This window comes from Bubalus kerabau, chromosome 2, assembly GCF_029407905.1.
Source record: "Bubalus kerabau isolate K-KA32 ecotype Philippines breed swamp buffalo chromosome 2, PCC_UOA_SB_1v2, whole genome shotgun sequence".
NCBI classification, from domain to species: Eukaryota; Metazoa; Chordata; class Mammalia; order Artiodactyla; family Bovidae; genus Bubalus; species Bubalus kerabau.
This window is the reverse complement of record NC_073625.1, coordinates 126,822,433-126,850,173: the sequence shown is the minus strand read 5'-3', so window position 1 is coordinate 126,850,173 and position 27,741 is coordinate 126,822,433. Positions and strand designations below refer to the sequence as shown.

The 27,741-nt window shown below is 44.5% G+C and overlaps 1 protein-coding gene across 1 annotated transcript; it reads left to right on the top strand.

The window, feature by feature from the left end:
- Nucleotides 1–14,379: 14,379 nt before the first annotated feature.
- Nucleotides 14,380–27,503, top strand: ADIPOQ (adiponectin, C1Q and collagen domain containing). Its single transcript, XM_055568786.1, has 3 exons — nucleotides 14,380–14,453; nucleotides 24,144–24,350; nucleotides 25,249–27,503. Exons 2-3 carry the CDS (start codon nucleotides 24,152–24,154, stop codon nucleotides 25,770–25,772), a joined length of 723 nt encoding a protein of 240 aa, XP_055424761.1. The 5' UTR covers nucleotides 14,380–14,453; nucleotides 24,144–24,151; the 3' UTR covers nucleotides 25,773–27,503.
- Nucleotides 27,504–27,741: the final 238 nt, after the last annotated feature.

The window sequence follows — 27,741 nt, the reverse complement described above, 5'->3', positions numbered from 1 at the left end:
ATAAAATGTTGGTGTAACCAAGATGGATATTTGTCAGGGCCTGTGTGTTTGAATTAGTTTTTTTGCTGGTGTATGAATGCACACATTTTCTGTTTTTATTTCTAAAGTCATTTCTTTAGGTGTTCATGAGGATTTCCATTTTGACTGGGATGAAGACGCTGGAAGCCCCCAAAGTTAGTGACAGCAGCTTACCTGAAGTGACCAATGATGTTCTCAGACTCTTTTTCACTCTGGTTACTAGGATTAGCAGGTGCTATTTGTTGAGCTTCTTTGATGAGTCAGGGACCATTCTTGATAGATATACATAATGCTAATCTGTCCACTAAACCTCTAAAGTAGATGTTGCTATCTTCACTGTGGATGAAAACTGATGCTTGTGACCATCCCCGCCCCCCACCCTCCCATGAGCAAATCCTGACTGTGCCCAGGGCTTCACTACAGTGAATAATCACTGATCGGCTGGTTGGCCCTTTCAAGTCAGTTTACTTCCCCTGGAAAATGAGAAGCTTTGACTAAGAGATCTTCTCTAAGATTTTGCCTGATTCTAAGAATTCCTCTGCAAGGAGCTGTGGGGTTTCAGAAGTGAAAAGATTTTGTCCCTGCCACCAAGTAGCCCAGGGCCCCATGAAGCGCTGAGGCCACGCACAGAGTGGGATGTAGTGTAAGAGCAGATGGTTTTGAAAGGACATCACGGCAGGCATCTGTGTGACCTTCCACCACCTCCCACTGAACCCCTTTCTCTACTCTGTCCTTGTCTTCTTTCTCTGTTCTTTTTTTCATGTGTCCTTACCGCGTCTTTCTAACTCCTATTTCTTTTCTTTCTCCCTCTGCCTTGCCCTAGAAAGGTGTTTTTCTAACAGTGGGTTTTAACCCATTAGTAGGCCACAAAATCAACTCAGTGGGTCTGGACCAGCATTAATAAAAATGAATTAACACAATACAAACTATTAAAGGGTATCAATCACAGTGAAGGTAATATCATGTGAAACATGTCAGTGTGTCTGTCTGCATGTGTGTGTATACTGTGTCAAGATGCAAACTTTACATATTTTATGACATTAGGAAAACTCTGCTCTAGACTAGAACGGGAGCTCTTACCCTCACCTGTGGTACCAGGAGCCAAGGAGCCCGTGTCCCCAGCAGGGAGGTGGCATCTGGGTCTTGACATTGCTCGGAGGATTGGTCATTAGCTCAGGCAAATCCTTACGTGGAGGCAAGGGATGGCCCAGATGACCCTATAATAATGCAGTCAGTGCGGGGCCAAGTGTGTGAGGGCCCCTGGGCTCAAGTGAAACCCCCACCCCTCATGCATCCTGTAGGGCTGGCAGCAGAGATGGGTAAGGAGCCCCAGCAGGTCATCATGTCACCCCAGGAGCTGCTTACCCTGAGGAATGGCTGGAACTTGTCCTCGGGACTTTCAGTTCCCATATTTCCCCCCATATTCTATCACTGGAACATGGGCAGCCAGCCTCCCCGGAGCTGAAATTAAACCAGGCTCTGCCCTTGCATCGAGGCCCAGCCCCATCCTCAGCGGGTACCTCTAGGATCCCTGGCACCCGACATTGTCTGGGGCACTCAGGCTACGGCCCTGGAGATGCAGCTCTTCAGGTCTTACAGGGGTGGTCAAGAACACAGCTTCTCTGCTCCTCCCTAATAACCTTCCAGCAAGACCACCATCCTGTCCTCCACTGTCTGCCCCTGGTCTAGGGCACCCAGGCTGGATGACTGCCCTAAAGAAGCGTCTCTGGGGGGTTCCTGTGGATGCCCCAAAGTCACATCAGGAGGAGGGCAGTGGGAGGCACCTTGCAGAGCCAGGTTCTCCTCTGCTCACCCCACCACCTCCCAGGAGCCAGAATTAAACCAGGCTATGCCCTTGCATCGGGCCGGGTTTCTGGAGGCTTCCCCGCTGCTCCCCGTGTTGCTAGCACAGCCTCCACTGCCCTGCTCTGGGAAGGACCCCGGGCCCCAGAACACAGTTTGGGGGACCTCCAGACTGTAGGCTGGGAGCTCCCACTTGCTGGCTGCCTGCTCCCAGAGGTGCTGTGCCCCACCCCACCCCATCCCAACTGCAGGCTCCTTCCACTCCCTCTCCTCTGCCAGTCCCCTGCCCAGAAGAGGGCCTTGCCCCAAAGCCCTCCCCCCGAATTCTCACCTGAACTAAAAACTCTTTCCTGCACTCAGATTCCTGAGGGATCTGGAACTCAGCTGATGCTCAACCTGGGGCTCTCTCTGCAGATGCTCGCCTCCCTTACCTGATCTGGGAGCCTGCACCATGTATGTAATGTGGGGTGGATTCCAGCTGCAGTGACTACACGCCAAGGGAACTAGACCAAGTGATAATTCCTCTCTCATCTCAGCTTCTCAGCTGTAAAATGTGGCCAAGGTCCTTAGAGCTGTGTGAGACTTCACTTTTGACAAACAGCTGACATCCTAGTAGGCACACAGTAAGCTCGTATTCGGTGGGGTGGCTGTCTCCACTGTGTCTTTAACAACAACAGCCCTGGCACAGGACAGGTGCACAGTGGTGTGGCTAGTTGGTTAATTAGCTAGTTCTTTGACAAGAGAGGCAAGGTGTATTCCTCCCTCTGATTGTCCCACTGAGGGGAGAGCAGTGACTCTTGGCAGCAGAGGCTGCCAAGGAGATGGGAAATGGGCAGTCATCAGGGAAGAGATGGAGGGAAGGAGGGACAGCAGGAACATCATCAAGCGCAAAAAGACAGTTTTTTCCTGAGGACAGGGAGGTAGGGCTATGAGCACCACGTGGACACTTCTCTGTGAAAGAATTCTGAGTTGGAAAAGGGAAAATGGAGATCACAGACCCCCACCAGCCAAGGTGAAGCTGTCTGGTTTTCCAGCAGAGAGTGTGCGGGCGCAGGAAGGGGACCTGAGGCTGAGAACTGACACTCATTCCAGACCCCGAGCCGCCCCCGCCGCCTGCAGGGGGGGAGCCGCTCCTTTGGGTGCGAAAGCCGGCCCGCACTGGAGCAGAAGCGGCAAAGAGACTGCAGATCCACAGTCCTGCGCGGGGGCGACCAGACCGTCTTCCCTGAGCCTGAGGAGCGAGTGGTCCAGTTCAATGAGCGGCGCAGTCCTCCTAGGAGGCTCAGCCCAGCCTGGGAGGAACCCGAACTGGCACCCGGGAGGCAGCAGACCAGCCCGAGGGACAGTTTTCTTTCTTTTCTTTTTTCTTTATTTCTATTTAGTTCTTTGATGTAGTTGTTGTTTAGTGGCTCAGTCCTGTCCAACTCTTTTGCGACTCCATGGACCGTAGCCCCGGAGAAGGCAATGGCACCCCACTCCAGTTACTCTTGCCTGGAAACTCCCATGGACCGAGGAGCCTGGTAGGCTGCGGTCCATGGGGTCGCTAAGAGTCGGACACGACTGAGCGACTTCACTTTCACGCAGTGGAGAAGGAAATGACAACCCACTCCAGTGTTCTTGCCTGGAGAATCCCAGGGATTGGGGAGCCTGGAGAATCCCAGGGACTGGGGAGCCTGGTGGGCTGCCAGATTCTACGGGGTCGCAGGGAGTCGGACACGACTAAAGTGCCTTAGCAGCAGCAGCGGCAGGACTGTAGCCCGCCAGGCTCCTCTGCCCATGGGATTCTCCAGGTAAGAATACTGGAGTGGGTTGCCATGCCTTTCTCCAGCAGGGATCAAACCCGGTATCTCCTGCATTGACAGGCCGGTTCTTTACCACTGAGTCACCTAGGAAGCCCATTTAGTTCTTTAGCTTTCTAGTTATTTGATTTTGTAGTTTTCATCTTATTTTCAAACTTACTTTTTTTCAGAGGTCATTTTCAGTTACTTATCCTCAGTTATCTTTGAATTAGCTTTGATAATTATTAATACTTAAAATTATTAATTTTTAGACTTAGTGTCTGAGTTATTTTTGTTTCTCTTCATTTATTGTAATTTTGAGTTTTGTTTAGTTTTTTAAATCTATTTTTATTTACTTTTGACATGTAATTTTGTTTTATGTTTGAATGATTTAATTTTTTGTTTTTTATTTTTGAATTATTTATTTTCAAATAAAATTAATTTTATTAGACTTAATTTCAGTTTTTTTAAATTTTCTCAAAAATTTTGTCATATGTTTTCACCTATTTAGTTTTAAGTTATCTTCAGAGCTATTAATTGTCAATTTCTTAACTTTTTAAATTAAAATTCTTTCTGTTCTTTATTTTTACTTAATTGATTTTAAAATTTATTTATTTAAAAAATTATTTAGCTTTAGAGTTACTGTCAGAGTCCAATTGATAGAGACTCCATACTGGCTATAACAGAAAAAATTTAATACATTTAATATAAAGAATTTTTACTCAGCTATTGGAAAATGAAAAAGGCAAAACAAAAAAATAATGGAGTATAGTAGAAAATTTAACTGCAAGAAGCAGCCACCAGCCCAAAGTCTCAGGGAAAACAGGGAAGAGGTTGGTGGCTCCACATGGCTGGGGGTAGCCCTCTGAGGAGGTAGCACTGCCCAGTTGAACAGGGGCCCCAGGGACTCGGAGACAGGCCTGGGAACTGGATTCAGAGCTCTGGGGTAGGGGCACTGCCAGCTGGTGCTGGAGGATGGGGTATGATGAGGCTGGTTAGTGAGGTGTTGGGGAAAATGGTAAACCTCAGGTCCTGGAACTGTCTAGGGCTCTCGGGGTGGAGGCCAGTTGCTAGGGCAATACTGAAGGGAACCCAGGCACCCAAGGAGGAACCCAGCCTTCTCCCCTCCGCCTGCCTCCGCTCCTCAGCACTGTTGTCAGAGGCTGACTTGGGAGCAGCTGGCAAAGGCGGTGAATGGCCCCAACCACAAAGCAGAGAGCAGAGGGTAGGTGAAGAGCTGAGCGATCATGGCTTCTAACCAGCATCCTGAACTCTGGAGTTGTTTAGTTTTAGAGGTAGTTTTGGATTTAGTAATCAATAGTTTGGGAATTGTTAGGGTGTTTTGATTTTCTCTTTTCACTGGATGAGGGATCTGGCTGAGTCTTCAGTCGCCTGATTTGTTCCTGGAATGGATTGGCTCAGGAGGTAGCTGGGGGGTGTCTCCCATGAGACTCAGGAACATCACTGTAGAATTCAAGAAAATAGAAATAGTGTGTTCACAAAGAAGCCCTTTGACTGTGGCCAAAAAAGGGCAGAAACTAAGGGACAGACTGTCAGAGAGGGGCTCCTAGGCACAGTTGTTCAGCAGAGTGTTTGAAATTTTTCAGAATGTTAAGCTATGATTTTGAATTCACCCTCTCATGCTCCCTTTCCTAACAACAAAGTATCTGTCTCAGTAGAGTGTGTTTCAAATTGGTTGGATACAATATTTATTATTTGCACACTAAAACAAAGTTCTGCCCCAAATAAAATTTGGGAAATTTTATTTCCTTCTATTTGCATTATTTCCCAACCCACATTGTTCCATTTTGACCATAAGAATATTTATTTATTTAAGTATGTATTCATGCATTTAATTCAATGCCTTATTTCCTGGGTACCCCCATCCTAAGAAAGGAGCTGGCAACCAGGAGAGACCAGGGAGGGATGAAGACGAGTGAGAAACTCTCAGTCTGGTTGGGGGAGATAGATGTGGAAACAGATCATCGTGACATGGTGTGACAAATACTGTGGGGGCACAGAACCTTGCTACTTCCTCTTCCTGATGCAGTCAGGGAAGGGGTGAGCTGGGTCTTCTGGAGCAAGCATTTTCTCCAAGTGGAGAGGAAAGAGAAGGACATCTGTGCACAGGCACAGAGGAGCAATGTATACACAGCTGGGAGGATGTATTGGCCGAGACCATTGGGTCATAGGGTTCAGAAAGGCACTGCCATTAAAGGCTGGCCCTGGTGCTCGACAGACATGGCCTCCTTTGGTCCCCACAGCCAGTGTGCATGAAGTTGGAAGCAACACCAGCAGTCAGTGCTCTTCCTGACATGACTGTTCCAACCACGGTTTAGAAGACCATCTGACTTGCCATGTCTGGAATTCTCCAGCCCCTTCCTGGCTGTGTCCCTGATCCTTTCACTCCTTCCTACTTAACCCTTGGAGGTGAGTCCTTCCCCCTCCACCTTCTGATTGCTGCTTTGTAAACTGCAGGGAAGAAGGATGGTTAGGCCAGCCAGCTGTGAAGTTGGAGAGGAAGCAGAGCAGAGCAAAGGAACTCTGCAGCTGGATTTCTCAGGGGAGTTCTGCAGACCAAGGTGATGGGAGTGGGATCTTGGCAAACCAATCCTAACATCCTCCACCTGCATTCAGAAACCCTTGAAAGGTTGCGCAGATTCCTTCCCTAAAGGGAGGGGGAAAAACCTGTTTTAGATCCAATTCAAGTTTGTGGGTCAATAGATTGGGGTTTTTCTAAGCAGTCGGAGCCCATTGCTGCATTAACAACATTGGACACGTATAAGCTACCAAGTCAATCTACCAGGCGAAAAGAAAGTGTAATCTAGCATAATCTACAATGGCATAGTTTCACATTTTTTATAACATACATTCACATAGTCAGTCTTGAACATACAGATTTCCCAGCGGACTTCTCTGCTTTCGTCTCTCCAATTATCTTGTCAATCACACTAATACATTTCTCAATAAGAATATGTAAGAACTACATTTGGACAGAGGAATCCTCAGGATTCTGACTACTAGCCTCAGAAAACACATTGCTTGCATGCATGCATGCTCGGTCTCTCAGTTGTGTCTGACTCTTTCTGACACCACGGACTGTAGCCCGCCAAGCTCCTCTTGTCCATGGGATTTCCCAGGCATGAATACTGGAGTGGGTTGCCATTTCATCCTCCAGGGGATCTTCCTGACCCAGGCATCAAACCCGCATCTCCTGTGTCTCTTGCACTGGCAGGCAGATTCTTTGCCACTGAGCCACCTGGGAAGCCCAAACACATCACTTGGATTCCCTTAAATACTTTCAACCATCTGTTGGCTAGTTGCCCACTATGGAAGCAGCCCGAAACTCATTCTTTTGGACCTCAGCCATTTTATAAATCTACAAAAACGGCCACACTTGATGGCACTGGAAGAATGCAAAGTGCTCAAACCTCCCAGTCCTTTCAGGAAGACCCTCTCCACAAATCTGTCCCAGACCGGCTGCCAGCGGAGCCGTTTCAATCCCATCACCACTGCTGAGGTCCCCAGGATGCTGCCCTAAGGTGCTCTGGGACAGGGCCTCCCACTGATCCCCATGGGCCCTGCGTACTCTTCTCCAGGGGCTTATACACAGTAGCCTCCCAGGTCACCCAGGCTACTGAATGAATTGGTTGCAGAACATTTTTCAAGCCCTTTGAAAGTAAGACCAAACACAACAACAAAAAAGATACTCCTCTGTGGGTAAAACTTCTGTCATCTTTCCATTTGATTAGGTAAGAAAGATTACAGGACAATGAGATCAAAATCTCCTAAACCTTTTTTTCCCCTAAAGCTGTTGAAAAAATTATTCATATTCTTTATGATTTTATAATGTTGCCTGTTGTCCCTAGAGATAACATGCTCTGACTAAAGTAGTTAGACTAAAGGCAGCCTTGATTCTGGAAAATTTGGTAGTGTTCTGAATTCCTACTAACACTTATGCAATATTTAGAGGAAATAGAAATCATCTAAGTCAGCATTTTCCAGATGTGTTTTTCAGAAACAGTAAGAGAATACAAGACATCAGCAGTTTTTTCCCTCAAGTTGCAATACACAAGAGAAAAGGAAATGTTTATCCAGGTGCAGAGAAGTCCTATAGAAGGGAAACCTGTATACTTTTAGTACACCCTTTATTTCCCAGATTCTTTGCAAACAGTTTTCTTTGTGCGATATCATAGGCCAAGTAGAATAGTAAGCTGCTGCAACAACAACCCAACAGTATAATGACTTGATAGGTTTATTTCTATCTCAGGTAACAGTCCAGGGCAGGTAGGAAGACTATTCTGTTCCACATGGTCATTCAGGACTCCCAGGTTTCTTTCCTCTGGTTTTTCCACCATCCCCTAGAACATCATCTTTGCCTGTATGATCAAAACTGGGTCATGGGCCTCTAGTTAATAATACGTGTTCTGTACTTGGAAGTTGCTGAGAGTAGGTCTTAAACATTTTCACCAGGCACACAAAAAAATAGTTAACTCTGGTGAATGAGGTGTTAATTATCTTGATAACCATTTCACAGTGCATACATATATCAAATCATCAGATTGTATACTTTAAATATATATGATCATATTTTTCAATAATTCCTGAATAAACTTGGGGGGAAAGTGATAGGTAATTCTAAAAAAAAAAAAAAACCCTCAAAAAACTGGGTGACAGGCATATCTGCACTCCTGTTCACTGTTAGGGAAGAAATTGAAGAATCACAGATGTAATATTTTAAGATTCAGCCAAGAGTAGCTGAGTCTCTAATATTCTATGGGTGAAAATTCTGTCATAGGCTAACTCCTAGCTTTAAGGGGTGGTAGGAATTATAGTAGGAGTTGGACACAACTGAGTGACTTCACTTTATTTTTTCACTTTCATGCATTGGAGAAGGAAATGGCAACCCACTCCAGCGCTCTTGCCTGGAGAATCCTAGGGACGGGGGAGCCTGGTGGGCTGCCGTTTATGGGGTCACACAGAGTCGGACATGACTGAAGCGACTTAGCAGCAGCAGCAGCAGGAATTATAGTCCCTAATAATGGAGGCCATTTCCCATCTACTAGGCTATTAATACATAGCATGGTCATCCAACCAGCCTGTAGGGAAGCAGAGACTGGAATTCAGGTTTCCCAGCTCCAGGTCCAGAGGCCTCGTTGCCACAGCAGCAATTCTGGACTCAGCCAACGTATATGGAGTCCTCTTGTATGCCGAGTTCCATGTCAGAATATGGGGTTGGAAAGTTTTTTTAAATACAGTCTCCCAATTACATGTTTACTCAAATATCAAGCTTTATAAGTAGATAAACTTTCAGATATGGCCTTAATACTTATATCTTAGAGCTTTGCATCATGCTATTTTCATTGGCCAAGAAGATACTTTCTCCTGATGAAGAATAAACACACACAATGATCAGTACAGAGAATCCTGAAATATCCCCTCCATGCAATTGAAAACTGACTATATGAAAAGAAAAAAAATTTAACATTAGAATGTAAAAGACAAATATGTATTAAAATGGGTGCTGGGTACATTCAGATCAGATCAGATCAGATCAGTCGCTCAGTCGTGTCTGACTCTTTGCGACCCCATGAATCGCAGCACGCCAGGCCTCCCCGTCCATCACCAACTCCCGGAGTTCACTCAGACTCACTTCCATCGAGTCAGTGATGCCATCCAGCCATCTCATCCTCCGTCGTCCCCTTCTCCTCCTGCTCCCAATCCGTCCCAGCATCAGAGTCTTTTCCAATGAGTCAACTCTTCGCATGAGGTGGCCAAAGTACTGGAGTTTCAGCTTTAGCATCATTCCTTCCAAAGAAATCCCAGGGCTGATCTCCTTCAGAATGGACTGGTTGGATCTCCTTGCAGTCCAAGGGACTCTCAAGAATCTTCTCCAACACCACAGTTCAAAAGCATCAATTCTTCGGCACTCAGCCTTCTTCACAGTCCAACTCTCACATCCATACATGACCACAGGAAAAACCATAGCCTTGACTAGACGAACCTTTGTTGGCAAAGTGATGTCTCTGCTTTTGAATATGCTATCTAGGTTGGTCATAACTTTCCTTCCAAGGAGTAAGTGTCTTTTAATTTCATGGCTGCAGTCACCATCTGTAGTGATTTTGGAGCCCAGAAAAATAAAGTCTGACTGTTTCCACTGTTTCCCCATCTATTTCCCATGAAGTGGTGGGACTGGATGCCATGATCTTCGTTTTCTGAATGTTGAGCTTTAAGCCAGCTTTTTCACTCTCCGCTTCCACTTTCATCAAGAGGCTTTTGAGTTCCTCTTCACTTTCTGCCATAAGGGTGGTGTCATCTGCATATCTGAGGTTATTGATATTTCTCCCTGCAATCTTGATTCCAGTTTGTGTTTCTTCCAGTCCAGAGTTTCTCATAATGTACTCTGCATATAAGTTAAATAAACAGGGTGACAATATACAGCCTTGACATACTCCTTTTCCTATTTGGAACCAGTCTGTTGTTCCATGTCCAGTTCTAACTGTTGCTTCCTGACCTGCATACAAATTTCTCAAGAGGCAGATCAGGTGGTCTGGTATTCCCATCTTTTTCAGAATTTTCCACAGTTTATTGTGATCCACACAGTCAAAGGCTTTGGCATAGTCAATAAAGCAGAAATAGATGTTTTTCTGGAACTCTCTTGCTTTTTCTATGATCCAGCAGATGTTGGCAATTTGATCTCTGGTTCCTCTGCCTTTTCTAAAACCAGCTTAAACATCAGGAAGTTCACGGTTCACGTATTGCTGAAGCCTGGCTTGGAGAATTTTGAGCATTACTTTACTAGCGTGTGAGATGACTGCAATTGTGCGGTAGTTTGAGCATTCTTTGGGATTGGAATGAAAACTGACCTTTTCCAGTTCTGTGGCCACTGCTGAGTTTTCCAAATGTGCTGGCATATCGAGTGCAGCACTTTCACAGCATCATCATTCAGGATTTGAAATAGCTCAACTGGAATTCCATCACCTCCACTAGCTTTGTTCGTAGTGATACGTTCTAAGGCCCACTTGACTTCACATTCCAGGATGTCTGGCTCTAGGTCAGTGATCATACCATCGTGATTATCTGGATCATGAAGATCTTTTTTGTACAGTTCTTCTGTATATTCTTGCCATGTCTTCTTAATATCTTCTGCTTCTGTTAGGTCCATACCATTTCTGTCCTTTATCAAGCTCATCTTTGCATGAAATGTTCCTTTGGTATCTCTGATTTTCTGAAGAGATCCCGAGTCTTTCCCATTCTGTTGTTTTCCTCTATTTCTTTGCATTGATCACTGAAGAAGGCTTTCTTATCTCTTCTTGCTATTCTTTGGAACTCTGCATTCAGATGTTTATATCTTTCCTTTTCTCCTTTGCTTTTCGTTTCTCTTCTTTTCACAGCTATTTGTAAGGCCTCCCCAGACAGCCATTTTGCTTTTTTGCATTTGTTTTCTATGGGAATGGTCTTGATCCTGTGTCCTGTACAATATCACGAACCTCATTCCATAGTTCATTAGGCACTCTAGCTATCAGATCTAAAAAGCTAGATTTTACCTTATTTTTAAAAACATGAGTTGCTAATGCAGTACTCTAAAGCTGAGCATCAGTTTTTCTTTCATATGAAGCAAGATAACCCATATGACCCTGCTCAGCCTGGAAAGCCCGCACTTATGTACTCGTAAATAATGGACCAATTAGAGACTGCCAGATGTACTTGAAAGTCAATCAGAAAGTTTCCCCCACTCTCGAAAATCTCACCCTGCCAGAACTAGAAACTCTCACCCTAAAAGAACTCTCACCAAAGACTGTCTTAGGACTTCATCCTCCTTTCAACTAATAGAGAATTTTGGTGTGAGGAGTGGTCCAAGGATACAGGCTTTCAAACATATGAACCGAGGGTTGCTTATTTGAACTGGCCTCCTTGCTGGTAAAAGTGGGTTGCTGTTAGTCCAAAGAATGAATGACAAAACAAGAGTCTTATATTTGTATCTGAGTTTGCCTTGGATAAAGTGCAATTGTAGTCAAGTCTTTGGAAGAGATCAAGGAATGAAAACTTTCTTTGGTCATTTCTAGGAATTGGGGGATGGAGTGGGAGGAAGGCCACAGGGTGTGTTTCTTCTGTGTCTTGATTATACTGACTTATTTTAATTAAGATTATTTTTTAAAAAATCACAATTAAGCAAAAATATATACAGTACTTAAACATACTTATGGGAGGGAGAGATCACATGACCTGCTATTTTCAATACCCTAGTCCCCATGCTGACAGGGGACTGAATGGTAGCCATGACACACCCTGGAGGAAAGGCTCACATGTATTTGATTATTTTACTTTAGATAGTAACAGTTCAATCCTGGGAAAAAGACTAGCCTCGAGGCATCTCTGACTGAATGTTTCTCAGTCTCAGTCTCTAAACCAGTATGCCACAGAATTGTGTCTTTCCACATGTTGGCCCTTGTGTAGTGAATGGCAGATTTCCCTGAGGCCTCAAAAGATAGGCTTGCACAATGTTCCTGTCTGACAGCCAGGTAAGCACAGTAGCCGTGCGATTTGGGGGCTAAAGTCATTCCATGTTGTGCAATCATTTAACCTTGCTGTAAACAGCTGTATTCCCATAAGATTGGAAGAAAGTATTTTTTTATGCCAAACTCAAAGCTACCCTGAAGTAAGTGCATGAATCTTAGTATCTTATAGGATACTATAAGAGGAGTGAGAGCAGGTCTTGGAAAGCATACGGGTTTTGAAGCCAGATAGACTGAGTTCCAGTCTCGGATCTGTCCAAGACTGTACAAATCTGGACAAATCGCTTAAACTCACTGAACTGCAGACACTTGATTTGTAAACTAGGAGACAGAGTTATCTCCAAGGGGAAGATTAAATAGAATCACTCCCTGATTTTCCATTCAGCATTTATCATTGCCCACCTTATACCAGGTCTTATTCTCGGAGTTTGAGGGTAAAACATTGAACAGGCAAGGCAGCTGCTTTCATGAAGTCTACAGTCTAGTATGTAGAGACAGATAGTAATACAAACCCAAAATAAATCAGAGATGCCACAATAAAAATAAAATACTGGAGTAATTGAGTGTTGCTGCAGGTTTTCTATGTTTTCTCCTCAGTCCTGCTTCTCTAGTAAACTAGAACCTCATTTTCATAAGCCTCTTACCTAAGTCAGTAGGCCTTTGGGGAGAGACACTCATGACTCTAATCTCAAAGGCCTGATCTGACTCCTCTCGAAATATTTGCATATTAGTAGGAGGCTAGGCTTTAGATCAGGGCTTCCTTGGTGATTCAGCAGGTAAAGAATCTGCCATGGATCAAACGTGGGTTCGATCCCTGGGTCAGGAAGATCCCCTGGAGGAGGACATGGCAACCCACTCCAGTATTCTTGCCTGGAGAATTCCATGGACAGAGGGAGCCTGGCCGGCTATAGTCCATGGGGTTTCAAAGAATTGGACGTGACTGAAGTGACTGAGCACAACACAGCACAAGACTTAGATCAGACTTTTACTTTATTTTGCTGGGGGCTTTTAGGCTCTGTGTGGTCAGCAGAGGTGGTATTTAGGGGCAGGCAAATACTTGCCCACCCTCTGACTGAGGACATTCTGTTTCTGAATGTCTGCAGAAATTATTGCTGGGATCCTGAGCCCTTGCTGGGGTCGGAATTTAATGTATCAGAATTTGTGGCTTGCAGGAATTGGCGCTGATCCTGTCCTTCAAAAACAGAATGTGGCTTTGCCAAGACAGAGTTCGAGGTGATGAACACTGCCACTTTAAGCCTTCTAGGAATACCTGTGTGCCTTAGCACCACTCCAGGATGCTCCCAACCCAGGGGAGGGTTCCCCAGTAGGTGGGTACAGGCTTAGGTGCTGGCAAAATGGGGACTCACACACATGTGAAAAGTTAGTTTTCAAAAGCTTACCCAGAATTTTGGAACCAAAAAATCCATGAAAGATGGTAATCTCTCCTGTATGTGCTAAATTGCTTCAGTTGTGTCATACTCTTCGCGACCCTATAAACTGTAGCCCACTAGGCTCTTCTGTCTGTGGGATTCTACTGGCAAGAATAATGGGGTGAATTGCCATGCCCTCCTCCTGGAGATCTTCCTGACCCAGGGATTGAGCCCACGTCTCTTGTGTCTTCTGTATTGGCATAAAGTGGTTCTTTACCACTTGTACCACCTGAGAAGCCCAATCTCTCCTAGTTATATATTTTCTGATATATTGAATTTGAATCACATACAGGTGGGAGCTTCAAAATCATTTGGAACCCAAGGCCTTTAATAATCTTAATCTGGCTCTGCCTCACACCACCCCAGAATTGTTCCCTCACCTCAGTCCTCAAAATTAACATGCAAAATCTTTCCCCAGTCTGAGGTTCAGGCCAGAGAGGAAAGGATGTATTGTATTTCTGGCTATACTGCGGTTCCCTGTCATGTAGAGTGAGTGGGAGCTGATGGTGGTAACTGGTGCCCCAGACCACCAGGCAATTCATTTTACATAAAGAAATATTTTGTTTTCCTGCTTCTGATCTTGACCCTTGGTCCCGTCTTCTGTCGCTGTTGTAAGAGGCAAAAATAAAGGCCAAAGCCTGGAGACATAAGTGTGATGACTGCAGCTCTACTTGGCATCCCAAGCCCGAATTGGGTTGTACCAGGTTCCCTGGGGTGGCAACCCAAGGGAGTTGCCAGGGGCACATGTCTACCCATTGGTCTCTGGCTCTCACTGTGCTGGCCAATGGGAAGGGACGGCGGGGAGGCGGGGACTGCTTGCCCCCATGAGTACCGGGCTGCTGAGGCTGTGCCATCGCCTCCTACTTCCACCCTGACTGAAGTCTGTGGCTCTGATTCCACACCTGAGGGTAAGGACAACTGATTCAAGTTCTAGGCTGGAGGTGAAGGGTCCTTAACATGGAGCCTTTGGCTGGGCTGTGCCCAGGCTGCCCTGTTAGCAGGGTGGGGAGGGATACAGGCAAAACCCTGGTCGGGGCAGCACTGGTGGAGGCCGACAAGCCTTGGGCTTCTGCCTCGATTTTCCCAGAGCTCCAAGAGAAAAGGGACTGTTGCCTCTTGTCAAAATGTCTGGGGCCATCCTGAATTTGGTCCAGTTCACTCTGTGGTAAAGATGCTTAACCAAAGAGAAGGTTGGGGTCAGTGAAGTGGGAGGGATGGTCCAGCAATAAAGTTCAATTATATGAGAGAAGAAGATGATACATCACTTCTCAGCTGACCAAGTAGGGCAGAGAAAGAAGCACATGAAGAAGCAGCTTGGGGAACGCCTGAGCTCTGACCTCAGACTGAGTTTGGAGTCCAACTCTGCCACTGGAGTCTACTCAGCAGTATTTATTGAGCAGATTTTACAGGCCAGACCCTGGGTGCGGTTTGTGAGATACAAAGATCATTATCTATAGATTTTGGGGGGTGTCTGTATACACATGGCTATCTACACCATTGTGGGGATATCTCACAGGATGATGAAGAAGTTCGAAAGAGGTAAGGTGAGCAAGCAGCCTGGTATCTACTGGGAACTTATGAAAAATCTTTTTTGTAGTAGACACCTTCTGACAGAAATCATGATCTGTCTGGCCTTTACCAAGCCCAGTCCCGCCTGCTCTGGGGAGGGCTGCACTTGAGGCATCCTGGATGTTTCTGGCCATAGATGCAGAGGCTGGAGTGGAAGGGACTTTAGAGGTCAGGCTGGCCTTGTGTGTCTGAGGATGCAGGTCCCTGGTCTGGGGAGACTCTGGTGTTCAGATCAAGCCCCAGGATGGGTGCAACCACCTCACTCCTGGGGATTCCTGTTCTTAGGGGTAAGGTCAGCTCTTCCCAACAAGGTTGGGAACAGGGGGGACTTGATGCCGGCAGAGTATGTGCAAAGGAGCATGAGGGTGTCAGCTTTGTTCTTGAACATGAGCAGTGGGAAGGGAGCCTGAAGCTTAATTGGCTGTTCTTGTTGCCTCCCTCCCTTCATTCTTGAGGATTTGTAAAGAGGGACAGAGGACTGGCTTCTGGTGGTTGTGGGGACAGACTTCCTTCTTACTCCCTGTCAGGCTGGGGGGCCAGGGGCTGCAGAGATTGGCTGAGGTTGGGAGGTAAAAGCTTTGGACACTAGAATGTTTAATTAGGAATTCCTTCATGTGGAGAGAGACTGGTCCCAGAGGTGTGTGTGTGTGTGTTTGTGAAAGAGAGAGAGAGAGATGAGTGTGTATGTGTGTATGAGTGCGTGTGTGTGTGTGGGGGGGGGTGGGGTGGGGGCTGGGCATGAGGATGCTGAGTGAAAGCTTTCAGGTCACCCTCCTGGGTGCCAGGCAGGGCCTAACTGATTTCTGGCTCTGCCATCTATCATTAGATTGTGCCAGGTAAAATTGCCAATATTCTACCATTTTTTGACCTTTAAATACAGCAATATCATTTAATTCAGCCTAAGAGTTGCATGCTCTTAAGCCAGCATCTTGGTCTCTTCAAACCTCTGATTCCTCTGTAGAGTGGAGTCAAAGACAGCACTAATGAGGAGGATTAAATGAAATATAGTTTAAAACTGCCTTATGCAATTTATACTGCAAAGTATTCTTACCAACTTCAAAGTGTTCACATGTTCCTCATCTTACATGAACTCATTCAGCAGATTAAGGAACTGAGTCTGAGAAGCCTTTTTTGAGGCAGTCGTAATGTGATGGCATCTCTCGGGGATCTTCTCCTTAATCTCTCAGTTTCCCCATCTCTGAAGTTGGGGATATTTTCTTAGCTTCATGGAGTAAAGATTGAAACAAATAACAAATGGCATAGTGATGGAAGGTGCTACTGTGGGAGCTGGTTTCTATGAAAGTGAAAGAAAGTGAAGTCGCTCAGTCATGTCCAACTCTCTGCGACCCCATGGGCTATAGCCTACTATGCTCCTCCGTCCATGGGATTTTCCAGGCAAGAGTACTGGAATGGGTTGCCATTTCCTTCTCCGGAGGATCTTCCCGACCCAGGGATCGTACCTGGGTCTCCCACATTGTAGGCAGACACTTTACTGTCTGAGCCACCAGGGAAATCCTATGAGGATCTAACAATGCACCCCTTCCTCCCCCTTAGCCTCCCATTTGTACAAGCAGGGCAGGGGTGAGATGGTTTCTGGGGTCCCTTTCAGTTTTGTTGGACTCTGCGATCTGTGCTTTAATGCCCTTTCCTGTTGGAGGAGTTGGCATTGGCTTTGGTGACCTCTCTCCCCCATCTTACTCTGTCTCCTATCAGTCCCAGAGGAGACTCCATGCATTTCACAAGATTCTGCTGCTGTTGCTGAAATTCCAGCAGGTCAAAGTGGAATTTCTCATACTCTTAAATGAAAATGAGGGACTGTAATATGGACCTTTATGATCCAGAGAGCATCACGGCCCATCCCCTTGTATAATTTTGAAAGCAAGCTTATCCATACCTGTACACAGTGCGCCATGAAAGCTAGTGCGGTAGAAAGAACCCAGGCTTTGGATTTCAACATGCACCTCTCCACACTTCCACTGGGTTGGCAAAAAGTTCATTTAGATTTATGGAAAAACTCGAATGAAATTTTTGGCCAATACTTCTTATCCTTGAGCGGAGGTTACTAAATTTCTCTGGTCCTCAGCTTTCTCTTGGAACTGAGTCCTGACCCCCTGGAGTAGTTGTGAGGGTGAAATGAGATTAAAGGGGAGTGGATGTACAAAGGGTGGTCTGCAGCAAGTGCTTCATAAATATTTGCTTGCATCTCTTTACTTATATCCCTGGAGGAGGGTATGGTAACCCACTCCAGTATTCTTGCCTGGAGAATCCCATGGACAGATGAGCCTGGCAGGCTACAGTCCATAGGTGGCAAAGAGTTGGACACGACTACTTATTTGTGTGGAACATTTTACAAGTTTATAAAATAATTCTTCATACTTTAAGTGAACCTGTTCTCACAACAGTATTGTGAAATAGTCTATTAATAGGTAAGGATAAAATCATTAATAAATCAGCTTTGCTTGCGTAGAACATGAAGTCTGGGAGGTGGGTTGGGAAGGTAAGTCACCCGGTCAGTTAATGATGGAGCTCAGATTAGAAGCCAGGTCACTGGATCATGACCTGGGGTTTCTTCACACTATTCCCTCTTCTATCCCCCATCCAATGGAGTGGAATATTAGCAGGCAAATGTGTGACCTTGATGCTGTTTTCCTTATTTGGACTATGCCTAAGTGTCCAGTATTATGCTTCAGAAGATCACAGTTTGATTTCCAGCTCTGCTGTTCAACATCTCTGGGATCTTGAACAAGTCACTTAACTTCCTGGAAACCCACTTTTCTCATCTCTAGAATGGGTACAGTCATTGATAACATTTATTGAGCAGTTACATGTGCCAGGCACTGTTCTATATACTTTATGTGGATTGTACCTTTTATTTTATTCTTTTCTTAGGTTAAAATTTTTTTTTTATTTCGCTGTGCCAGGTCTTAGTTGAGGTATGTGGGTTCTAGTTCCCTGACCAGGGATCAAACCCAGACCCCCTGCATTGGGAACACGGAGTCTGAGCCACTGGACCACCAGGGAAGTCCCCGATTGTGCTTTTTAATCCTCCAACAAGCATATGCCTGAAACATGTTACAAGGAAGAACAAATTATTTTCACCCACGCACTGAGGTCAGAGAACATGTGCTCTCTATTTTACCTCATCCTGTCTCTCAAAATGGTTGTGAAAATTAAGTGAGATATTAAGTGAAATGAGGACTTTAGAAGTGACATTCTACAAAGACAAAGAATTATAAGTGGTATTAGGATTAGCTTCATGACCCATGTAAATGATTTCTTTATAGGTGCAATTGAGCCTTAGAACTTAGTCTTAGATTACAGTTTTATTTAGTTATGTTTTCCCCTTTAGAAAGAGAGGTCTTTCAAGATCAAAATGTAATAATTGCTATATTTAAATAGGGAGCACACACAGTTTTAAAATAAATTGAAAGTTCAGCATCTCTGCACTGACTTTCAGTTGCTATCAATTGATGATTTTTCCATCCAGAACTTTAGACGATAACCTTCTTCTTTAGTCAGAATCTGTTCTTCGAAGCAGAAACATCCTAGGATTGTGTGCCCATCTGCCCTCCCTCCCTCCTTCTATTACCTCCATCACCTGTCACTGTCATGGAATCCAGACTCATTGCCCCTATGAGAGGAGAAATTGTTCCTTAACACTTCCCTCGAGCTGGGAAAATAGAATCTTGATTTTTAAAAGAAGAAGAGGAACCAGAGAATCCAGGAGACCTGATCTTTCAGTCCTTTCAATGATCTGGAGGAAGCCCCCAGTGACCCTGCATCTGTGGGGCCCTCTGTAGCTGCCTCCACCAGTTCTCGTTGTCTGGATTCTCTCCTCCTGTTTCTCTGTGGAAAAGAACTCAGCCTTCCTCATTTCTGGAGAAAGCAAGCACAGAGCCTCTTGGTAGTCTTCTTAGGAGTTTTACTGCTAACTCCGTAGAGGAAAAGGATGGAGGTGACAAGTGGGAAGGTTGGACAACATATAAAGTCTTAAAAGTCTTAGAACAAGTATTTTCTTTAAACACAAAAGGGACTTGACTGATCTCTTCTTGGCTTTGCAGCTAACTCCTCTTTTCTCATCTTGGCCTAAATTGGGCTTCCCTGGTGGTTCAGCAGGTGAAGAATCCACAGGAGACCTGAGTTTGATCCCTGGGTTATGGAAGATCTCCTGGAGGAGGGCATGACAACCTATTCCATTATTCATGGACAGAGGAGCTTGGAGGGGTTTATGGGGTTTCAAAGTCAGACATGACTGAAGGGACAAAGCACAAGCCTAAACTATCTCATTTTCATTTATTTCCGACAGTTATTGAGAACAATAACTTTGAATCCTCCAAATCCAGTAGAGGGGGACAAAGGTACAGGTTGATGATAAGAGAGCCTTGGCTAGGGACTCAGCCACCAGGCGGCAGCCTCTGTCTCTATCGGCACCTAGTGGTTGTGTTGCTTGTCTCTCCTCTCAGCCTGCAGGCCTCACTCTCAATTCTTGCTTTACTTATAAGATGATATTAGAACTTGATATTTGATAAATGATGCGGTAGATCAATAGAGAGAAAAAGTATTAAATAAATGTCTTTTAAACAGCTAGTCATCAAATAGGAAAAAATCACTTGATTATCTTACATTACAGCTTACCCAACACAAAATATCAGAAATGGATTAAGGAGTGAAATTTAAAATACACCAAACAATAAAAGAGAAGGAAATAAAGTACTTACCAAATCCTAGTATGGATAAAGACTGTTTAACTCTTAGAAGCCAAAAAAAAAAAAAAAAAAAGAAATCAACTGAGCTGTTTATATAAAAACTAAAACTTAAAAAAACCCCCAAAACTAAAACTTCTGTCACATAAGAAACAGGATAAGCAAAACAGAAAATAATCTTTACACTATAGGTAAATCAGAGGACACATGACTAAGAGCTGGTATAAAGAGCTCACAAAAACTAATTCAAAAAGCACATTGTATCCCTAATGAATTAACTGATAAAGAACACTAACGGAGATATCAAAAATGAAATTAAATTAGGAAATAAGCATTTAATAAAATGTACAACTCACTAATTATCAAAGCAGTGAGGTTCCATTTCTTTTGCTCACTAAACTAAGATCAACAAAACTGTTTGCAATGATTATATTCAAAGTCGGGGAGTGCAGTTAAGACTGGCTTTTTGTATACACACTGATGCACTGCTGTGGAACAGCATGACAAACTATACTTTGGGAATATGTATCAGGAGCCTTAAAAATGTTCATATCTTTTGGTCCAAAATTTTTACTTCTGGGATTATGTCCTAGCATAATATTAGTTTGGGGATAAGCTATGTGCCAAAGATTTTGTTAGATTTAAAAATGTTTCAAAATGAAAGTATGAAATGTTTCAAAATTAAAGTATGTTCATGCTTCAATAAAATGGAAATGTTGACATATACTCTGGTTATATCCACTTGATGGACTAGTACACGCATTTAAAATGATGATTACAAAAATTAGAAAATTGCAAAGCAAAAATTAGAGAATAAAATTTCTAGGAAAATATTATTTCCATTATATTTAAAAATAAGCAGATAGATTCTTGGGAATGGGGATTAGTTTATTTTCTGTAGTTTCCAAATTATTTATCTTACTATTTTTAATGAACACACATGTTTGTGTGTATGAAAGTTGAGCATACATATATATAAGTTTATGTATAACTATATATATGAATAAACTTAACAATAGAATGGAAAAGACTAGAGATCTCTTCAAGAAAATTAGAGATACCAAGGGAACATTTCATGCAAAGATGCGCACAATAAAGGACAGAAATGGTATGGACCTAATAGAAGCAGAAGATATTAAGAGGTGGCAAGAATACACATAAGAACTATACAAAAAAGATCTCATGACCCAGATAACCATGATAGTGTGATCACTCACTTAGAGCCAGACATCCTAGAGTCCGAAGACAAGTGGGCTTTAGGCAGCATAACTATGAACAAAGCTAGTGGAGGTGATGGAATTCCAGCTGAGATATTTCAAGTCCTAAAAGATGATGCTGTTAAAGTGCACTCAATATGCCAGCAAATTTGAAAAACTCAGCAGTGGCCACAGGACTGGAAGAGGTCAGTTTTTATTTCAATCTAAAGAAAGGCAATGCCAAAGAATGTTCAAACTACCACACAATTGCACTCATCTTACAAGCCAGCAAAGTAATGCTCTAAATTCTCCAAGCCAGGCTTCAACAGTACGTGAACTGTGAACTTCCATATGTACAAGCTAGATCTAGAAAAGGCAGAGGAATCAGAAATCAAATTGCCAACATCCGTTTGATCATTGAAAAAGCAAGAGAGTTCCAGAAAAACATCTACTTCTGCTTTATTGACTACACCAAAGCCTTTGACTGTGTGGATCACAATAAACTGTGGAAAATTCTTAAAGAGATGGGAATACCAGACCACCTTACCTGCCTCGTGAGAAATCTGTATACAAGTCAAGAAGTAACAAAACTGGACATGGAGCAACAGACTGGTTCCAAATCGGGAAAGGAGTACATCAAGGCTGTATATTGTCACCCTGTTTATTTAACTTATATGCAGAGTACGTCATGTGAAATGCCGGGCTGGATGAACACAAGCTGGAATCAAGATTACCAGGAGAAATGTCAATAACCTCAGATACGCAGAAGACGCCACCCTGGCAGAAAGCAAGGAGGAACTAAAGAGCCTCTTGATGAAAGTGAAAGAGGAGAGTGAAAAAGGAGGCTTAAAACTCAACATTCAGAAAACTAAGATCATGGCATCTGGTCTCATCACTTCATGTCAAATAGATGGGGAAACTATGGAAACAGCAAGAGACTTTATTTTTGGGGGCTCCAAAATCACTGCAGATGGTGACTGCAGCCATGAAATTAAAAGACAGTTGCTCCTTGGAACAAAAGATATGACCAACCTAGACAGCATATTAAAAAACAGAGACATTATTTTGCTGACAAAGGTCCATCTAGTCAAAGCTATGGTTTTTCCAGTAGTCATGTATGAATGTGAGAGTTGGACTGTAAAGAAAGCTGAGTGCTGAGGAATTGATGCTTTTGAACTGTGGTGTTGGAGAAGACTCTCGAGAGTCTCTTGGACTGCAAGGAGATCCAACCAGTGAATCCTAAAGGAAATCAGTATTGAATATTCATTGGAAGGACTGATGCTAAAGCTGAAACTCCAATACTTTGGCCACTTGATGTAAAGAGCTGACTCATTTGAAAAGACCCTGATGCTGGGAAAGACTGAAGGCAGGAGGAGAAGGGGACGACAGAGGATAAGATGGCTAAATGGCATCACTGACTGAATGATGATAGAGCCCCTGGTGATGGGCCATCGAGGTGGGATTCCAGACACAACGCATAATTTTGGGGGTAAGATTACTTTTCAGGGATTTTTCTGCATCCCTCATAGAAGAACTTCCTCCTGAAGCCAAATTCAGTGCTGGAAGCTTTGTGAAATCTACGAGACAAGCAAACTGATGAAAAAAAGTGAGTCTCTAGGGTAAAAAAATACATATGGACCATGTCTTGTTTAGAGTCAGTTTCTTGGGATTCGTTACATTTCAGACTCCTCAGAGGGTATCAACGATGCCTGTGATCCAGGATCCTAGGACCAGTTTCTCTGTCTGGTGCTTTCAGTGACCTAATAACAGACGCAGGGATTGAGGGGAACCAGAGTCCCTGTGCATGTAAGGACTGTCTTTCAGGAGGGTATATGGAAGGCTGGTTCTGAGACAGGGAGTCCCTTGGCCAACTGTGCCCCTTGAGATTTTTCTCAGGGCTTCCAGAATACATACTCTAAGTGCACTCCATTCTCTTTCCCTCTTCCTTTCTCTTTTCCTTCCTCCTTCCTTCCTCTCTCTGTATTTCCTTTTTTTTTTTTCTACAAAAGTATTTATTTAGTCCTTTTTTTATACTGGTGGGACTTTCTTGGTGGCTCTGATGGTAAAGAATCTGCCTGCCAAGCAGTAGATGCAGGTTCAATCCCTAAATCAGGTAGATCCTCTGCAGAAGGAAATGGCTACTCATGCCAGTACTTTTGCCTGGAGAATTCCATGGACAGACGAGCCTGGTGGGCTACAGTCCATGGGGTTGCAAAGGGTCTGACATGACTGTGCAACTAACAGCCCCCTGCCCCTGTGGGTGTGCTTAATGGGTGAGCAAATAAAATTACAGTACAGGGCAAGCAGTGCTGTGAAAGGTAAGCAAGGGCTCTGTGGAGGACAGAGGAGGAACAGCTGAGGGCTTCCAGATGGGGGAGGAGGACAGGGAGGACTTCCTAAAAGAGAGGACAGCCCACGTGACCTGAAGTCCATGTAGGGATCAGGCAGGTGAGGGGTACAGCTAAGGGGCTGCACAGGCAGAGGTCAGTGGTTAGTCTCATGGGACAGTGTATCTCTGGTTGTCTGACCAAGGCTGTGTGTGTGTGTGTGTGCGTGTGCATGTGCATGTGTGTACATGTGTACTTGTGTGTGTGGGAGCATGTGTGCATGCAAGTGTGTAATAAGCCAAATGTCTAACATATGGCCCAGGAGATGGGGAAAGGAAGAAAGAGAATGGGAGAGAAAGGAGGAGGAACAGACATAGAAAAAAGGAAAAGGGAAGAAAAAGGAGGGAGCCAAGAGAGGGAAGTGGGAGTTGAATGGGATGATCTGAGTCATCATTCTTGGAAAACCCAAGGGATAGAGTCCTGACAAATGGACTCTTGGAGCTTTCCCCATTCCTCATACTGTGCTCAGATCTGAGGAATTGGAGGAGTGCTGTCTCACCGTCACTGGTGGTGGAAGAAAGGAGATCACACCTACAAAATAAGGCTAAACACTGAAAATTTCAGGGCAGAGAGAGCACAAGGTGGGCTGGAAGAATCAGAAGTCTTTCCAGAAGAGGTGAGTGTTGAGGGAGTGGGTCTGAGGCAAACTCTGCAGAGCTGGCCAGAGTCCTGTTCGGATCCTGACAGGAGAGCCATGTGGGGGTTGCTCTTTTGTGGCTGACAGCGGTGTATCTGGGTTCCAGGGCTCAGGATGCTGCTGCGGGGAGCTCTTCTACTGCTACTAGCCCTACCCAGTCATGGCGAGGACAACATTCAAGGGCCCCCGCTGCCCAAGGGGGCCTGCGCAGGTTGGATGGCAGGCATTCCAGGGCATCCTGGCCACAACGGGACCCCAGGCCGGGATGGCAGAGATGGCACCCCTGGTGAGAAGGGTGAGAAAGGAGATCCAGGTAAGAATAAAGGCTTTCACATCCTCCCATCACAGACTCCTCCAGGGTAGAGGAAGGCTTCTAAAACTACGAGAGGGCAATAGTTACTGACTAAGGCCCTTGTGCAGGGAAGAAACAAAGCTTTTTGATGTGACCCATAAGCAACTTAAAGTGAATTATGGGTTGGCCTTCTAGGGGTGAACACACGTGGTCCCTTTAAAACCAAGTACCCTTGGCTCTGCTCTACCCACACCACCTTTCCCATCCTCTTTCCCATCTCAGCCTCATCCATCCCTATTCTCAGTCTGCTTATACTCCTATTTTCCTTAATGTCCCCTTAGTTCCCATTCTATCCAGTGGCATTCAACCACACTTACTGGGACCTCCTGCAGGTCACAGTCCTTTTCTTGGAGAACTCTTGCCCTAGTGCACAGGACTGTTAGACGTTACTACCAGAGGGTCTACTCCAAATATGCCAAAGTGAATATGGACAAATGCCCAAAGAGTGGAATAGAGAGAAAGTGCCCTGGATGCAGACCTGGATTGACAATGAAGGCTTTCAGGAGGAGGCGGGGCTTGAGTGAGACCTTGGAGGATGGGTATTGGGCAACCTAGACAGATGGGACAGAAAAGTCCCCTATGTACGACTGGTTGAGCCTGCATATAAAGTACTGGCAGGGTGGAGGGTCTGTGATGGAGACTCATGGAGATAAAGTTGGAGAGGAATTTATGGGAGCCTGTGTTGTGGGGGGATGTGGAGGAGAAGGTTATGGCTGTCCCTTTTGAGAGCTTTCGTTGGTTCCTTGCTCTGTAAGTCAAGCATATTGTAGGTAGGGGCCACAGGGACAGTGTTTTAGGCTGAAACCAACCTAAACAGGAGTTCTGTTCCTTGGGTCACAGAGGTCTTCTTGTTCTCTAGGTCTTGTTGGTCCTAAGGGTGACACCGGTGAAACTGGAATCACTGGGATCGAAGGTCCCCGAGGCTTTCCAGGAACCCCAGGCAGAAAGGGAGAACCTGGGGAAAGTGCCTATGTATACCGCTCAGCATTCAGTGTGGGACTGGAGAGACAGGTCACTGTCCCCAATGTTCCCATTCGCTTTACCAAGATCTTCTACAATCAGCAAAACCACTATGATGGCACCACTGGCAAATTCCTCTGCAATATTCCCGGGCTGTACTACTTCTCCTACCACATTACTGTCTACCTGAAGGATGTGAAGGTCAGCCTCTACAAGAACGACAAGGCCCTGCTCTTCACCCACGACCAGTTCCAGGACAAGAACGTGGACCAGGCCTCTGGCTCCGTGCTCCTCTATCTGGAGAAGGGTGACCAAGTCTGGCTCCAGGTGTACGAGGGTGAAAATCACAATGGTGTCTATGCAGATAACGTCAATGACTCCACCTTCACAGGCTTCCTTCTCTACCATAACATTGTTGAATGAGCACCGTTAACTCAGAGTCTCCATTGGGCCAAGCAGCACAAAGTGAAAGAACAGTCCACAGGTCTACAGTGTAGTTAGGAGACCAATTTTATTATCTAGCTGAGGGGATTCCGAACATCATTCATTCATTCATTGGTCAAGTACCTTTTTTAAGAAATGATATACTATGTTCCCAGGACAGTCTTGAAGAAGACATGTCCCCTGGCCTCAAGGATCTGTTGTGTAGTGGTAATGGAAGGATGATAACATTTACTGGGGAGTTTCATATACATGACAAGATAACTAACTACAAGAAAGTATTTGACAGTGATATTCTGTGCCTGCTGTTTTTCCTTATGTACATATCAATCCTATGAAGTACACAGGAAAATATTCTTCTCTTTTTTACAGTTGCAGTTCTGAGGATGCCTAAGTCACACAGGCATTAAGTGGCAGAGTTAGAAATCCAACCCAGGGGTGTGGACCTTTTCCAGTATATGGTGTCTGTTTTAAGGACTATATAGACTTTTGGTAGAGTATTGGTAGGGGTCTCCCACCAACTCATCTGAGGACCTTTGAATAGGCCTTCACCACACATTAAGCCTTTCCTTTGAAGCACTCCCTCAGAGAAGGTGGTTCCATGACTAGGTCTCATTCCAGCTGGACTACTCCATACTTCCTCTTCTCTATGTCTTTCCTCAGACCCTTCTCTCTGGCCCAGAAAGTTGACTCCATCTCCACATGTTCACATCTTCCCTATTCCTCAAGACCACCAGGTTGGGAAGCTTCTTTGATGTGATATCTCTTCTTTCCTGCAAGTCTTCCTCACACCTGGGCCCCTGTGCTCTTCCACGTGTCACCATGGATGAGAGTCCTGGGTCTGTAAGACATCCTTCCGCAGGCCAGGAATAATTACCCACAGAGGATCATGCTTCCTGCACACTGAATCCCCTTGCAGGTCCTTGATTGATGCCTCATGAAGATCAAACTCTGGAACCTCCTATCTATCCAGAGTTAACTCCATTTCTGTCTCTCCATATAACCAATCCCTATCTACAAAAACAGTTTTATTTTAGGAACTCCTTGATTTTAACTCCTAATCTTTGTTCCACTGGATGGCTTGAATCTTTTCCACTGAGGTTAGGGATGACTGTGCTTTCCAGAACACTTAAAGAATTTTCCCTTAAGGAAGTAGCTTGAGCCTGCAATGCAAAGCCCATGAAAGGAGTTGGAAACTATTCTTTCTTTGAGCACCAATAGGGCCAGGGGAGACCTGGGCCTCCTGAATCTATTCTTGCTCTTTAAGAAGTGTTAAAAAAAGAAAGAAAATGAAGAAAAGAAAATGATAACTGAGACGACTATTTTAATTAGCTGGATTGTGGTGATTGCTTCACAATGTATGTCTGTATCAAATCATCAAACTGTACACCTTAAATACAAGTACTTTGCATTGTTAAATATTCCTCAAAAAAAAAATTACAGATAGTTGATGAGGGTAAACATCCTCTCAGGATGAAGATGAGTGATGCTCTTCAAAGATTTCAGCAAAAGCAAAGCTAATAGCATTCTGTATAAATATAGAAATGGAAAACTTAGCTATTTGCTTGCAGCTTTAAATTCTGAATGATTTCCTTTTGACTATTCATTAGGCAATTATGGTATTTACATATAAGGCTTAATTTTTTTTAATGCTTGTATATCAATATTTTCTACAAATAAAGATACTATCCAGCATTAAAAGTAGAACACTTATTTCACAGATCTTTTGTTTTCATTTTTGGAGAAGACATGGGGTTTAGAGAGGGATGAAGAGGGGTAAACCTTGTGTTAATCAGAACTCTAATTTGTGAATGACAGATAAGATGTCCTTGCATTTCATTGGCTTTGGCTGGGTTGTGTGCTCATCTCTGACTAGTCACTGAAGTCAGGAGGATGTAACATATTTATTGGCCTAATTGATTATGGCTCAGGCTGGAGAAGGAGTATTTTC

Bases quoted from the DNA above. Each gene is read 5' to 3' on its own strand.
- ADIPOQ (XM_055568786.1), top strand. From the start codon at position 24,152: ATGCTGCTGCGGGGAGCTCTTCTACTGCTACTAGCCCTACCCAGTCAT. The intron at 24,351-25,248 runs GTAAGAATAAAG...CTTGTTCTCTAG, and splicing joins GGGTGAGAAAGGAGATCCAG to GTCTTGTTGGTCCTAAGGGT.